The following is a 14,693-nucleotide window of genomic DNA, read 5'->3' as shown; positions in this document are numbered from 1 at the left end:
CAACAATACCTTTTAATAACTAGAAATTTGTGGTGGTTTATACATAATGAAAATGCAGATTTAGTACTTGTCTTTAAAGAGTTTCATATATGAGGAGGATGACCAGAGTTTTGCTTGAAAAAAATGTCTTTCCTTTGCCTCAGTTTTGACAGAAAACTATCAGTGAAAATGCAAGGATCATGACTATTTTCTTGTCTCTATTAAATGCCTTTCATCAGAATTCACATATAATTGAGTTTAATATTCTCACATGCCAAGAGTTCTAGGCTTTATGTACTATGTCTGCTTTAGTCCTAAAAGTAATAATAGAATGATAAATATATGACAGTTTATTTGAAAAACTAATATGTGTCTAGCAGTTGGCTGGATACCATGAAAAAATATAGGTAGTGTATGATCTGGCTATCTTGAAGCATTTTAAAACCTGTTGATAAAACATTTTCAAAACAGATAATTCAGTAATGAAAGGAATTTGTCAGAGTACTTGTTGACAGTAATTATAATGAAAAATCAGGAAAGGAGAGAATTGTTGGGCAAACATTTACGGAAGCTTGGGTTTTGGAGATGAAAAGGACATGAGAGTCTTTCTAGTTGAAGGACTATGTGAGGGCTGGCCCAACTCAGATGTCAAATACATTTTGGAGAACAGTGATATCAGATTTTGGAGATGTGAGTACTGGGCAAAGGAGTTTGTTGAATGGTTTAATAACCATTTTGTACAGGGAGATAATTTAATGAAAATAGTTTTTCATCAGTGTGCAGGAAGAATTAAGGTAGAAAAATGCTAAAAGATAGATGCATGTGTCTTAGCCTGAGGTAATAAGATGTTTATTCTTAGAACATAATTTACTATGTTAGTTGAAACATTGTATAGGAAACACTAGACATTTAGGAAATGTTTAGGATTAAGTGGTAAGAAGTGGCCAGACTTCTTAGTAGGAAGGACTAGAATTGAGGTGCCTTCCTATGAAGAGCAAGGAGTGGTTGGAAAGAAAGAAAAGTGGTAGGATTTTTTCTTTGAAAAATCTTTTGAAATGAAAAGGACTTTTATTTCTCTGATAGGGAAGAATAGGGAAGACCTAATCATAATGTTCTTTTATATCAAGGTGGGATTCTATTTAATAACCCAATGAACATTGAAAGGAATGCTTGAAAGTATCTTTAATTTCACATAGAGAATCTACTTTGATTAAATGCTTTTTATTTGGAGTGAAAATTTTTTAGATGTCAGTACTGTGAGTCCTGTTTTCATTCATAGGACTGTCACCAGACCTGCAATCTATGGAGCAGATACGGAGAATTATGAGACCCACTGATGTCCCTGATACAGGTTAAGTATATAGAGAAGTTTAATCTTTGGTGTGTGTGTGGTCATACCATGCAGCATGCAAAATCTTAGTTCACCAACCAGGGATCAAACCTGTGCTCCCTACATTGGGAGCACCTGGGAAGTCCCTTAATCAATTTTTAATGTAAAATGTTGACATATATGAACTTTATTATATTTAATGAAGGTAGGACTGTATTGTGTAATAAATAGAGCTTTGTTTTAGTAGTCAATAAGCTAACTACAGATTACTTGGAATAATACAAAATATTTCACTCTCCACTAATTCCCCATAGTACAGAAGTTTTAGATTTTATTATAACTGTAATATGGTTCTATCAAACTTATTTTTTGCCTAAAATCTTGCCAGTTTTTGCTCAGTGTACTAAAGCATACTGAGAGCATAATGATATCACTCAGAATGCTACTCATACTAAACATCAACCATATAAACAGTTGTATAGATGCTCTTTTATCAGTAAGCCACTGACATATTGCAGTACATTGTCTCCTAACAGAGTACCACTGTTTTTGTGTGGATTATTTTTTTTAAAATGCATTTTGCCAGATTTTGACTGTAATTTAGAATATATTTGACTAAACCTAATAGAAGCTAGTACTTAAGTAATAATATTTATTTAAAATAAGGTACAATACAAATTTTAGGTGATTACATCTTGAGAGTTCCTGTTGATGGTATAGTTCAGGCATAAATCAGTTTCAAAGATGGCATGTTAAGTTTCTCTTTCCATCATATTTTAATGGGAATTTTTGAGATGCCATGAAATGGCCATTTTGAGCTTTCATATTGTCCGTCATATTTAGAAATTTATTTTCTAGAAACAATAGCCTAATGATTATAATACTTATTCATTAGGGCATGGATTATAAACATTAAACCTTGACTGTTGGATTCTTGTCTTGATTCCATTAAGGTTGAAGAACGCCACATTGTTGTTGCTACGATTATTTTATTTTGTATGCATCCAGGCGGTTGCATTTTCCAGATAGTCCCGAAAGCCAACTACATTTTAGTTATTTTGTCATATAAAAACCATAGAATAGTATCTTAACCTCCTCACTGCTGCTTTTGTGGAAACAGACTGGAAACTATGAGCATTATAGAGCTGTGTTTGTGTGTGTGTGTGTATTTAAAGAATCAGCTTCTGATTCTTTAGCAACCAGAAAGAGCTTGTAAATTGAGACCATCATAGTGGATTTGTTATACTGGTGGATTTCTTATGACAGGAGCTTAGGAAATGATGATAGAAATTAAGTGTACATTGCCACCATTTCTACAATATGTTTTAGGTACTTCGCCTACCAAGATAAGCTATGCTACTGCTAAGTCACTTCAGTCGTGTCCAACTCTGTGTGATCCCATAGACGCCAGCCCACCAGGCTCCCCCGTCCCTGGGATTCTCCAGGCAAGAACACTGGAGTGGGTTGCCATTTCCTTCTCCAATGCAGGAAAGTGAAAAGTGAAAGTGAAGTCGCTCAGTCGTGTCCGACTTTTAGCGTCCCCATGGACTACAGCCTACCAGGCTTCTCTGTCCATGGGATTTTCCAGGCAAGAGTACTGGAGTGGGGTGCCATTGTCTTCTCCGAGATAAGCTATATTGTGACTCAAAATGAAGCGCTCCTTTTGTTATAAGCTATATTAGTATATGGGTTATCAAAAAAAAGTCTTTGACCCCAACTCATTCTAAAACAGTCTTCCCTTAGCATTTATTCATTGTACTTGAAGCTTAACCATTTCGTACTTCGGAGAAAGGGCAATGGCACCCCACTCCAGTACTCTTGCCTGGAAAATCCCATGAATGGAGGAACCTGGTAGGCTGTAGTCCATGGGGTCGCTAAGAGTCAGACACGACTGAGCAACTTCACTTTCACTTTTCACTTTCATGCATTGGAGAAGGAAATGGCAACCCACTCCAGTGTTCTTTGCCTGGAGAATCCCAGGGACAGGGGAGCCTGATGGGCTTCCATCTATGGGGTCGCACAGAGTTGGACACGACTGAAGCGACTTAGCAGTAGCAGTAGCAGGTTAATTCTTACCCTTTAAGGAGAGCTGCTATTCTCTCTTCTTTTGTTTTGACAATACCTTTCCAATACTTATTGCTCATTCCTTCTCTGCCTGCGTCTTAGATGTTTGATTTCTCAGAGTAGATTTATTGGTCTTCTTAATTTACATTCCCAAGATGGTCTCAGTGGATGATGGAGATGTTGTTGTCGCTAAGTCACATCCGACTCTTTTTTTTCGACGTAATGAACTGCAGCATGCCAGGCTTCCCTGTTCTTCACTATCTCCTGGAGTTTCACTTCAATTGCTCAGTTGTGTCTGACTCTGTGACTCCATGGACTGCAGCACGCCAGGTCTCCCTGTCCATCACCAACTCCTGGAGTTTACTCAGACTCATGTCCGTTGACTCAGTGATGCCATCCAACCATTTCATCTTCTGTCATGCCCTTTTCCTCCCACCTTCCAGTTTTTCCCAGCATCAGGGTCTTTTGAAATGAGTCAGTTCTTTGCATCAGGTGGCCAAAGTATTGGAGTTTCAGCTTCAGCATCAATCCTTCCAATGAATATTCAGGACTGATCTCCTTTAGGATGGACTGGTTGGATCTCCTTGCAGTCCAAGGGACTCTCACAAGTCTTCTCCAACACAATAATTCAGAAGCATCAATTCTTTGACACTCAGCTTTCTTATAGTCCCAACTCTGACATCCATACATGACTACTGGTAAAACCATAGCTTTGACTAGACAGACCTTTGTTGGCAAAGTAATGTCTGTGCTTTTTAATATGCTGTCTAGGTTGGTCATAGCTTTTCTTCCAAGGAGCAAGCATCTTTTAATTGCATGGCTGCAGTCACCATCTGCAGTGATTTTGGAGCCCTAAAAAAATATAGTCTATCACTGTTTCCATTGTTTCCGCATCTATTTGCCATGAAGTGATGGGACCAGATGCCATGATCTTAGTTTTCTGAATGTTGAGCTTTAAGCCAACTTTTTCACTCTCCTCTTTCACTTTCATCAAGAGGCTCTTTAGTTCTTCACTTTCTGCCATAAAGGTGGTATCATCTGCATACCTGAGGTTATTGATATTTCTCCCGGCAATCTTGATTCCAGCTTGTGTTCATCCTCATCCAGCCCAGCGTTTCTCATGCAGTTAAATGATCAGGGTGACAATATACACCCTTGACGTACTCCTATCCCTATCTGGAACCAGTCCTGTTCCATGTTGAGTTCTAACTGTTGCTTCCTGACCTGCATACAGATTTCTCAAGAGGCAGGTCAGGTGGTCTGGTATTACCCTGTCTTTAAGAATTTTCCAGAGTTTGTTGTGATCCACACAGTCAAAGACTTAGGCATAGTCAATAAAGCAGAAGTAAATATTTTTCTGGAACTCTCTTGCTTTTTCAGTGATCCAGTGGATGTTGGCAGTTTGATCTCTTGTTCCTCTGCCTTTTCAAAATTCAGCTTGAACATCGGCAAGTTCAAGATTCATGTACTATTGAAGCCTGGCTTGGAGAATTTTGAGCATTGCTGTGCTAGTGTGATAGATGAGTGCAATTGTGCGGTAGTTTGAGCATTCTTTGGCATTGACTTTCTTTGGGATTGGAATGAAAACTGACCTTTTCCAGTCCCGTGGCCACTGCTGAGTTTTCCAAATTTGCTGGCATATTGAGTGCAGCATTTTGACAGCATCATCTTTTAGGATTTGAAAGTGCTCAACCTAAATTCCATCACCTCCACTAGCTTTGTTCATAGTGATGCTTCCTAAGGCCCACTTGACTTCACATTCCAGGAGTTTGCTCATACTCAGTGTCCATTGAGTCAGTGATGCCATCCAACCGTCTCATCCTCTGTCACCAATATTTAAATATTTTCAGCTCTTATTTTTTTTTTTAAGCCTGAAAACTATAAAGTTAAGGATTTGATCTGATTTTGTTTCTCCATACTTTATTTAAATCTTCCAGGCTTTTGTAGAAAATATTTTCTTCCCTCAAATTGATCTATAGATCAGAAATAGTTACAATGAAATCTCAGTTGGATTCACAGAATTAGACAAACTGATTCAGAGGTTTATATATAGACGAACAAAGGATTAAAAGTAACCAAGACAGTCCTGAAGAAAATTAATGAGTGGGGATAGATCTACTAAATGGAAAGATTTATTTAAAAGCTCTGGTGTGTTGATGTCTCAGTGATAAAATAGATTAATGGAATAGATTATAGCACCAGAAGCAGGATTGGTAGCTCTGTAAGGAAAGGATGAAATTATTCAGGAAATGCTGCTGAATCAGTTGGTATCCATACAGAGAAACTATAGACAAAGATGAAGAGCCTTTTCCAATATCATGTTTAGAGCATTCTGTGCATATATTTCTTACCTGTTTAAAGGGCTGGGGAGTACTACCTTAAGCCAGGCAACATTGTATATGTGTGGTTACTTTAACAAAAAATGGCTGAGTTTTATAGGCCGGGATACTAGGGGGCAATGATTGGCAGTATTTATTAAAAGGTAGGAGGACAGGAGAAGAAATGTGATTTAGATATACTTTATTTTATAAATTCTGTCTTTTCATTGCTGTGTTTTTATCCTTTAAAGGTTTGCTCTGTGATTTGCTGTGGTCTGACCCAGATAAGGATGTGCAAGGGTGGGGAGAAAATGATCGTGGTGTTTCCTTCACTTTTGGAGCTGATGTAGTCAGTAAATTTCTGAATCGTCATGATTTAGACTTGATTTGTCGAGCTCATCAGGTATGAAATACAAAACTTTTGGATGTTTTGGTATTTATTAACTTCATCCAGGTCTATGCCATTTTTTTTTTTATTTTGAGAAAATCGAGATCTAAGGAAACTAATTATTACAAGGAAAACAGAAGAGGTAAATCATCAAATGCATTGTATGGATTTTGGTAAGAACAAACCATACTCTAAAAAGATACTTTTAAGATCATTGGGAAGATTTGATTATAGACTGTGTGTTAGATACCAAGGAGTCATTGTTAATTGTTTTAGCTGCGATGAATTGTATTGTTATGTAAGAACGATGTCCATATTTTTCAGAAATGCATGCTCAAGTATGTAGTGGTAAGATGTTTTGTTTTAAAATACATCAGAAAAAGGAGCGGGGAGATAGATGAAATAAATGTAGAAAAGTCTTGGTAATTATTGAATCAGGGTGGTAAGTAAATATCCAGTCCTCATGCTCTCTAGAACATAACTGATTCAAAATACACTGAAAAGCATTTTTAAAAAATCCTTTTTAGCTGCTCTTACGTATTTTAAATTTGTAAATATTTAAAGATTCCTTGTTTATTAAGGTAAAATTTATTGTTATTTATATGCTATATATACTTACATAGTTTTTTTCTGCAGCTTTGTGCCCCATAAACCTTGACTGCTTCTACCTCTTTATGCGATCCTATGTGATAACACAGATGACAGGCTTCTCATTTTCTGTACATGTTGTATATCACATGCCCTTTTTATCTGTTAAAGTTTTCTGGTTCAGTTGAATGAAGTCATATCCCCAAATTCTTTGCTTTTGGCAAAGTTGTCTTTTAATCAGTGAGCATTGTGTTTATATAAGATTTCTTGTTGTGTTGTTCGGTCGCTGAGTTGTGTCCAACTCTTTGATCCAGTGGACTCCAGCACACCAGGCTCCTCTGTCCTCCACTGTCTCCCAGAGTTTGCTCAGATTTATGTCCATTGAGTTGGTGATGCTGTCTAACCATCTCATTCTTTGCTTCTCTCTTCTTTTGCCTTCGATCTTCCCAGCGTAAGTCTTTTCCAATGAGTCAACTCCTTGCATCAGTGCCCAAAATATTGGATGCTGGCTGAAGCTCCAATAAAGGAGCTTCCAAGGAATATTCAGGGTTGATTCCTTTAGGATTGACTGGTTTGATCTTCCGGGACTCTCGAGAGTCTTCTGTAGTACCACAATTCCAAAGCATCAGTTCTGCAGTGCTCAGCCTTCTCTGGAGAAGGAAATGGCAACCCACTCCAGTATTCTTGCCTGGAGAATCCCAGGGACGGAGGAGCCTGGTGGGCTGCTATCTATGGGGTCCCACAGAGTCGGACACCACTGAAGCGACTTAGCAGCAGCAGCAGCCACCTTCTCTGCTTTCTGATATTCTATCTAGGTTTGTCATCACTTTCCTTCCAAGGAGCAAGTGTGTTTTAACTTCATGGCTGCAGTAATTTTGGAGAAAATAAAATCTGTCGCTACTTCCACTTTTTCCCCTCCTATGTCCCATGCCGTGATGGATGCCATGGTCATTTTCTAGACACCTCCAAATCCTGTTCTGCTTATTTTCAAGCCTGTTATCTCTAAAATTAAGAGTCTTATGATGGGAAATAACACAAAGTTTCCTTTAAAAAAAAAAAACAACCCTGTTCTTTTGGTAAATATGTGAATAAATAAACATATGAACGAGCAAACTAAGAACTTGTAAAAGGATGTACTGAATGCCAGGCAGTATGCTGAACTGGAGTCGATAATGTGGCCAAGGTTTTAACAGAAAAGTTTATTACCTAAATTTCACCATGAAGTAATAACAACAGGAACATGTGCCTGATATCTAGGTAGGAATTATATAAAAATGTGGATGGTTGTGGAAGTGCTTTCTCCAAGTATTGTAGGATAATTTTGCTTAATCATAGAATACATAAAAGACTTCAAAATGTATTTTTACCTGTTCTGTAAATAAATAGAAAATGTTTACATGTCATTGCCTACCTCTCAGAGTTGTAGATCTGAGAAACATAAATTGTTTAATTCACTGAGGAATTGACAACAGATTCTAGAAATCATTTTAAATCATTAAGGAAAAGAGTTACACACATAAAAATCTATCGGCAGCTAATTTGTAGTAGCACCATCTGTAAATTAAGCTCAGCTTAGTAAAGTTTTCAATGTTTGTAATACGAATAGGAAATTACAAAGTAGAAGAAGAAAAATATTCATAACATAATCTGTCTTTCATTGTCTGATTATTGTTCGTTGAATTAAGGATTTTATATTTGGATCATAATGCCATTGTCTAAGAAGTATTTGGTGTCTCAACTCCCTTTAGACACTGTTCTAGGAGAATGGTAGTAGAATACTTGAAAATGGTATTTTTGAACTTCAGTAATCATAAGTTTATTTCATTTAAGCTAAATTCTTGCCTTTATAGAAAGGGAAAGCCAATTTTAATATTTTCTCAGGTAAGTTTAAGAATAAAAATCAGGCTTCCCAAACAAAATAGGGGTTTGTATTTTTTCAGGTCTTTGTCACATTTATCTTAATTAGTCCTGATGGTTGAAAATTTTAAAAGATACATAAATGTTTTTTCTTTTGACTTTTTCTCTGCCAGGTTGTGGAAGATGGATATGAATTCTTTGCTAAGCGACAACTGGTAACCCTGTTTTCAGCCCCAAATTATTGTGGCGAGTTTGATAATGCTGGTGGAATGATGAGTGTGGATGAAACTTTGATGTGTTCATTTCAGGTATGCTATATGTATACTTTTGTTTATTCTCGTTTGTTCTCTTTTTAAATATAAATTTTTAACAACTGGAAAATTGTTTTAATTGAAGTATAGTTGATTTACAATATTGAATTAGTTTCTGGTGTACAGCAAAGTGTTACATACCTATTCTTTTTAATATTCTTTTCCATTGTGATTTGTTGCAGTATATTGAATATAGTTCCTTGTGCTGTATAGTAAGACCTTGTTATTTATTTAATTTATATATAGTGGTTTGTATCCCAAACTCCTAATTTATCCCTTTCCTACTCTTTTTTCCCCTTTGGTAGCTATAAGTTAACATCTAGAAATCTAATTTAAAACTATTGTCAGAAGAATTTTCTTTCAGATTTATTTTCTTTCCTTGAGGAAGTATAGGAAATCAGTTTAATTCAGAAGTAATTATCACTCTTGGACTCCCTGTAGATTTCTATTTTCATTCACAAATACTCTAGTCTTTGAGGTATATATCTCGTAATTAGAGTTTTAGGAATCCTAATTCATGTCATTCATTCTTGATGGCATGTGTTTACATTGGAAATTCCTGTATGAATCCTTACGTAGTGGCTTCGCTACTAAAAGAATGTGAATTCAGATTGTGTTTTCTTTTGCAAGATGCATGGATGGGACAGGCGTTGAGTAGAAAGAGTTTATGAATTCTGATGAAAATAATGTAGAATATTTACCTAGAAAAACCTTCCAAATAATCTTAAAGTATCCATTTGTGAATATAGAAACATTTACATTTAAAAGAGAGACCAGCTTTAGCATACTACTTAATCATTCTTGTTCATGGACTAAAATAACTTTTTGTCCTTGACACAATGTTTTTCTCTTAAAAAATGTAAGAGAGGTTTCCATTACTATCAGCTAATAACAATTGAATGCTAAATGTTTGATTTCTCATTCAGAATTTAAATGTAGTAACCATAACCAGGCCATATCCTTCAACAAATAGTTTGTTTTTTTGTTTGTGTTTTTTTTTTTTTGCTATAACCAAAGTGTTGCTGGGGATGTGGAGAAGTTGGAACCTTACATATTGATAGTGGGAATGGAAAATGGTTTGTCAGTTCTTGAAAAAGTTAAACATAAAAAGTTTCTGTATGACCCAGTATTTCCACTCCTAGGTATATACCTGAAAGAATTGAAAACAGTACTTAAGTACATGTATATATACATATTAATAGGAACATTATTTATAATAACCAAAGGTAGAAACAACCCAAATGTTCATCAGCTAAAGCATGAATAAACAAAATGTGGAGTATCCATAAAATGGCATATTGTTTGGCAATTAAAAGTAATAAAGTACTCATACGTGCTACATCAAAATCATTATCTCAGTGAAAGAAGCCAGTCACAATAGCACAAATTGTCTGGTTTCATTTATTTAAAATAGCCAGAAAAGACAGTTCAATAGAGGAAAGTAAAGTAGTGATTGCTTATAGAGTTGAAGGGGGTTAGGGCAGTCAATAATGGAAATAGTGAGTGAGTGAGTGCTTTTGGGAACAAGGTTTCTTCCTGGAGTGACAAACATGTTCTAATGTTAGATTATACCAGTGGTTTCATAGTTGTAAATATGTTAAAAGTTGTTGCCTTTTCTACATTTTAAATGGTGAACTTTATGATACGTAATATATATATAGCTTTTTAAAGTGAAAGGTCTGTACACACATAATAAATGAAGATTGAAGAATTTGTGACTAATTACCCTCTAAAGAAATAGGAGAATTATGATGAGAACCTGGGTCTTTTGACTCTTAGTGTTTTTTCCTCATCACAGATATATACTAGTTTGAAAATTTTTATACTTAGATCTAAGGATTGAATAGTTGATGGGTTTTGTGTACTTGAGCTTTTGTCACTAAATTGTCAATGGAATGACCAATAATAGTAATATTCAGATATTCAGACATTTGTACTTTTTACTTATTTTTTGATACTTTTTAAATGTGAGAAATGATTGTAGAACTTTGCTATTTTTTTCCTACAATTTTACAATTGATGTCATTTATTGAGAAGCCTACTATGTAATAGTAATCTCTTTAAACTTATTGTACTTGAAAAAGGTAACGTTGTTATTAAATTATTTACTTTAAGATTTTGAAACCATCTGAAAAGAAAGCTAAGTACCAATATGGTGGACTGAATTCAGGACGTCCTGTCACTCCACCTCGAACAGCTAATCCACCGAAGAAAAGGTGAAGAAAGGAACTCTGTAAAGAAACCATCAGATTTGTTAAGGACATACTTCATAATCTTTAAGTGTGCACTGTAAAACCATCCAGCCATTTGACACCCTTTATGATGTCACACCTTTAACTTAAGGAGACGGGTAAAGGATCTTAAATTTTTTTCTAATAGAAAGATGTGCTACACTGTATTGTAATAAGTATACTCTGTTATAATATTCAACAAAGTTAAATCCAAATTCAGAATTACCCATTAAAGTTACATCTTCACGTGTCACAGTTTTTAAAGCTGAAAAGCATCCCAGTTAAACTAGATGTGATAGTTAAACCAGATGAAAGCATGATGATCCATCTGTGTAATGTGGTTTTAGTGTTGCTTGGTTGTTTAATTATTTTGGACTTGTTTTGTTTTTGTTTGTTTGTTTTTGCTGAAATAATGGCAAATTCTTTAAATTTTTTCCCCAAACATTTTAAAAAGTGCAATGTGGGAAGATTTTTGAAGACATTCATCAACTATTAATTTTCCATTGCTTATTTACTTATGTACCTGTTTGATCTTACTAAGAAAATTTATGCCTCATTACAGTAAAAAGGAATTTAGAGATATTTTTTAAAATATGCAAACTGTCCAATCGAGTGATTTAATCAGTTTGGGCAACTGTTACAGCTGATAGTGAATATTTTGCTTCATACAGAAATTGCCACTGATTTGAGTTTGTGCACTCTAATTTTAACTTATTGATGCTCTATTGTGCAGTAGCATTTCATTTAACTTTAAGATAAGGCTCATTTAGTATACCCAACTAGTTGGTAATGTGATTATGTGGTACCTTGGCTTTAGGTTTTAATTCGCACGAAACACCTTTTTGGCATGCTTAACTTTCTGGTAACACCCTCACCTGCGTTGGTTTTGTTTTTTGGGGTTTTTTTTGTTCTTGTTTTTTGTTTTTAGATCCACAGAACATGAGAATCCTTTTTTGACAAGCCTTGGAAAGCTGACACTATTTTTTCTCCCTCTGTACGAAGGATGTATTTATATGAATGCTGGTCAGTGGGACATTTGTCAACCATGGATATTGGGTGCTTGACTGTCTAATATTGCCATGTGAATGTTGTATACGATTGTAAGGCTTATGTCACTAAAGATTTTTATTCTGATTTTTCATGATCGAAATTCATATGATATTGTATAGACATGCTTTGTAGTGAACTATAGTAGCAATAATTTCTGTACATGATCAAGGGTTTATTGCAGCCTTTCTTTTCCTGTTCTCTTTTTTTTAAGGGTAGTATTAACAAATGACAGGAGTAGAAGAGTCAACATAAAGAATTTAGGAGAACTTACAGGACACCGATTTGTAATTCTTTGGGTGCAACACTTTTGGATGTGATTCTAAAAGCTATTATTGAGCATTGTCAAATTTGTAAGCTTCATAGGGATGGACATCGTATTTATAAATGCCCTCCTATAAGTGCTACCATAGATGTGAAATTCTTGACCTTAATATCGTCTTTGAAAATGTAAATTGAGAATTCTATTAACTTAAATCTTAAGAATTGGCGTATTGTATTACTGCAGGAGATTTGATTTTCAGCGCAGTGCAAAGTTCAATCAAATGCATATGTCTTTTTCTTTTCTAATTCCATTTTGTTTTAAAGCACATTTTAAATGTAGTTTTCTCATTAGTAAAAGTTGTCTAATTGATATGAAGCCTGACTGGTTATTTTAGTCCTTGTTTTTCCTTTACAGTAAAACATGTAAACATTTTATTCAAATAGATTTTTAATATCTTTCATGATGAATTGGTTCTTTTTAAAAATTGTTCATATACTGCTTATGATATATTAGGTCAAACAGGGTTTTACCTAATGTGATTTTAATATCTTTCCAACTGAAGAGTAAGTTGAACAATTTTTAATAGAATTTTAGCTGTACTCTTAGTAGTCACAGTGTGAAGGGGGTCTAGAAAATAAGCCTTTGGGAGGAAACAGAACAGTCTTTTATTAATCTTAGTCAAACACATTAATTTGAATCCTCTGTACTGAGTTTTTATAATAATTTAGTCAGGTTAATACTGAATAGTCACTAATTAAGCAATTTAATATTGGTCATTGAATTTGAAGAATGGAAATTATCACATTTTAAAATTATTCAGTCTTCAAACCACTTTTAACAGCTTCTTTTCATATACTGTGTTCATTACAAATATTATTTGCTTGGTAACACTGTTACTTGAAATAAATAAAACTTTGTTTTTTAGGAGAAGAGTATCTAAAATTCTAGTGTCACTAATTTCTATTGTTCTTCCCTGTCACTAATTTATGTCATTTTTCCTCTCTGAATTTTAATAATTTTCTATGTTCAAATTTATCTTTATTCTAAATGTCATGACATTCATAGTCACTGAACACACTAGGTAACTGTGATAATGTGATTGATCACATGGATTATGTTGGTCAGTTTCTATTCTTGAATGGAAAGAATCAACTACAAATATTTGAAGCTTTAGCATTCACTATTTTAATTTTGCCTAGGGACCAGTTTTAATCATGATCAACAAGACTGGTTTATTCAAAATGTTGGGTCAAAATACCTGCAAGCAGAATTTAAAGTTTAAAAAAAGTGACTAATTGGAAGTATAAGAGGTTATAGGCCTTTTAAAGAAATTCATCTGAGGGAAAATTAGGAGCATCATGAGATGTCTCTTAAGATGTCTCTTAAGAATATGTAAATGTATATTATTAATATATTGAGCCCAAGAACTTAAATTATCTCCATTTATAAGTTCAGATACATTCCTTTTTCTCTTTGGCAACTGTAACTTTTGAACCAAAAAAAACCCCCAATTTTTTTTTCACATTCTAAAAATGTGTTTAGATAAGAAGGAAAATAGGCAAGCTTACTCTACTCTTGTTACCGTGACTTAATCCACCTCTTCTGTTCCTTGTAAATCCATCTATGAATAAAAACTGTGCCTGAAAAGATACTTAACAGCCTCACTGTACCAGTTGCCTGACCTAGAAATACTGTGTCCCTCTTTGCTAATAGAGTTTAGTGTTTTATAACTTCCTTAAACAGCTAAAAAGTGGTTAAAAGGACTGTAAAGTGACAGCATACCTTGCAAAGTGAACAGTAGTTAAGATGTAAGTTGATTCCATGTAAGTACATACTTTAAAGCTTTATTATCTTTATTCTCTTTATAATGTTTCAACAAAAGTGAAATTTAGATGCAATGTAGAAATTTTGATCTCTTGTTCAAGTTTTACCTATACATTTGAATGCCAGAATTTCTAAATAAATCCATTGATCAGAAAATTTTTTTAAGTCAAAACTTACTTTCTTCAGCTACCACCTCTTCTTACATTGGTTGACTTATTAAATCATAACATTCTTTAATTTCTCATTGTTACTTTCTTTACAGGTGGTCAGTGTTGTATTAAACCTTATTTTTACATTGTTGTTTAGTTGCTTAGTCATGTTCAGCTCTCTGTGACCCTAAGGACACTAGTGCTCCAGGCTCTTCTGTCCATGGGATTTTCCAGGCAAGAATACTGGAGTGGGGTGCAATTTCCTTCTCCAGGGCATCTCTGCCCGCACCCCCCCACCCCCCCCACACGCACACACCGGGGATTGAACCCAGGTCTCCTTCA

The 14,693-nt window shown here is 34.8% G+C and overlaps 1 protein-coding gene across 5 annotated transcripts in view; it reads left to right on the top strand.

Annotated features, from left to right (window-relative positions):
* Window positions 1–12,747, top strand: part of PPP1CB (protein phosphatase 1 catalytic subunit beta) — a 36,549-nt gene extending 23,802 nt beyond the window's left edge. For all 5 annotated transcript variants that reach the window (XM_061432950.1, XM_061432948.1, XM_061432951.1 and 2 more), the window contains exons 6-9: window positions 1,259–1,330; window positions 5,943–6,094; window positions 8,698–8,832; window positions 10,951–12,747. In XM_061432950.1, coding sequence (XP_061288934.1) covers window positions 1,259–1,330; window positions 5,943–6,094; window positions 8,698–8,832; window positions 10,951–11,055 — 464 coding nt within the window. In that variant the 3' untranslated portion in view covers window positions 11,056–12,747. The remainder of the gene's footprint in view (window positions 1–1,258; window positions 1,331–5,942; window positions 6,095–8,697; window positions 8,833–10,950) is intronic.
* The last annotated feature ends 1,946 nt before the right edge of the window (window positions 12,748–14,693 follow it).

Source organism: Bos javanicus, chromosome 11 (genome assembly GCF_032452875.1).
Source record: "Bos javanicus breed banteng chromosome 11, ARS-OSU_banteng_1.0, whole genome shotgun sequence".
NCBI classification, from domain to species: domain Eukaryota; kingdom Metazoa; phylum Chordata; class Mammalia; order Artiodactyla; family Bovidae; genus Bos; species Bos javanicus.
The sequence above is the reverse complement of the archived record's forward strand: the minus strand, read 5'-3'. Positions and strand labels throughout refer to the sequence as shown.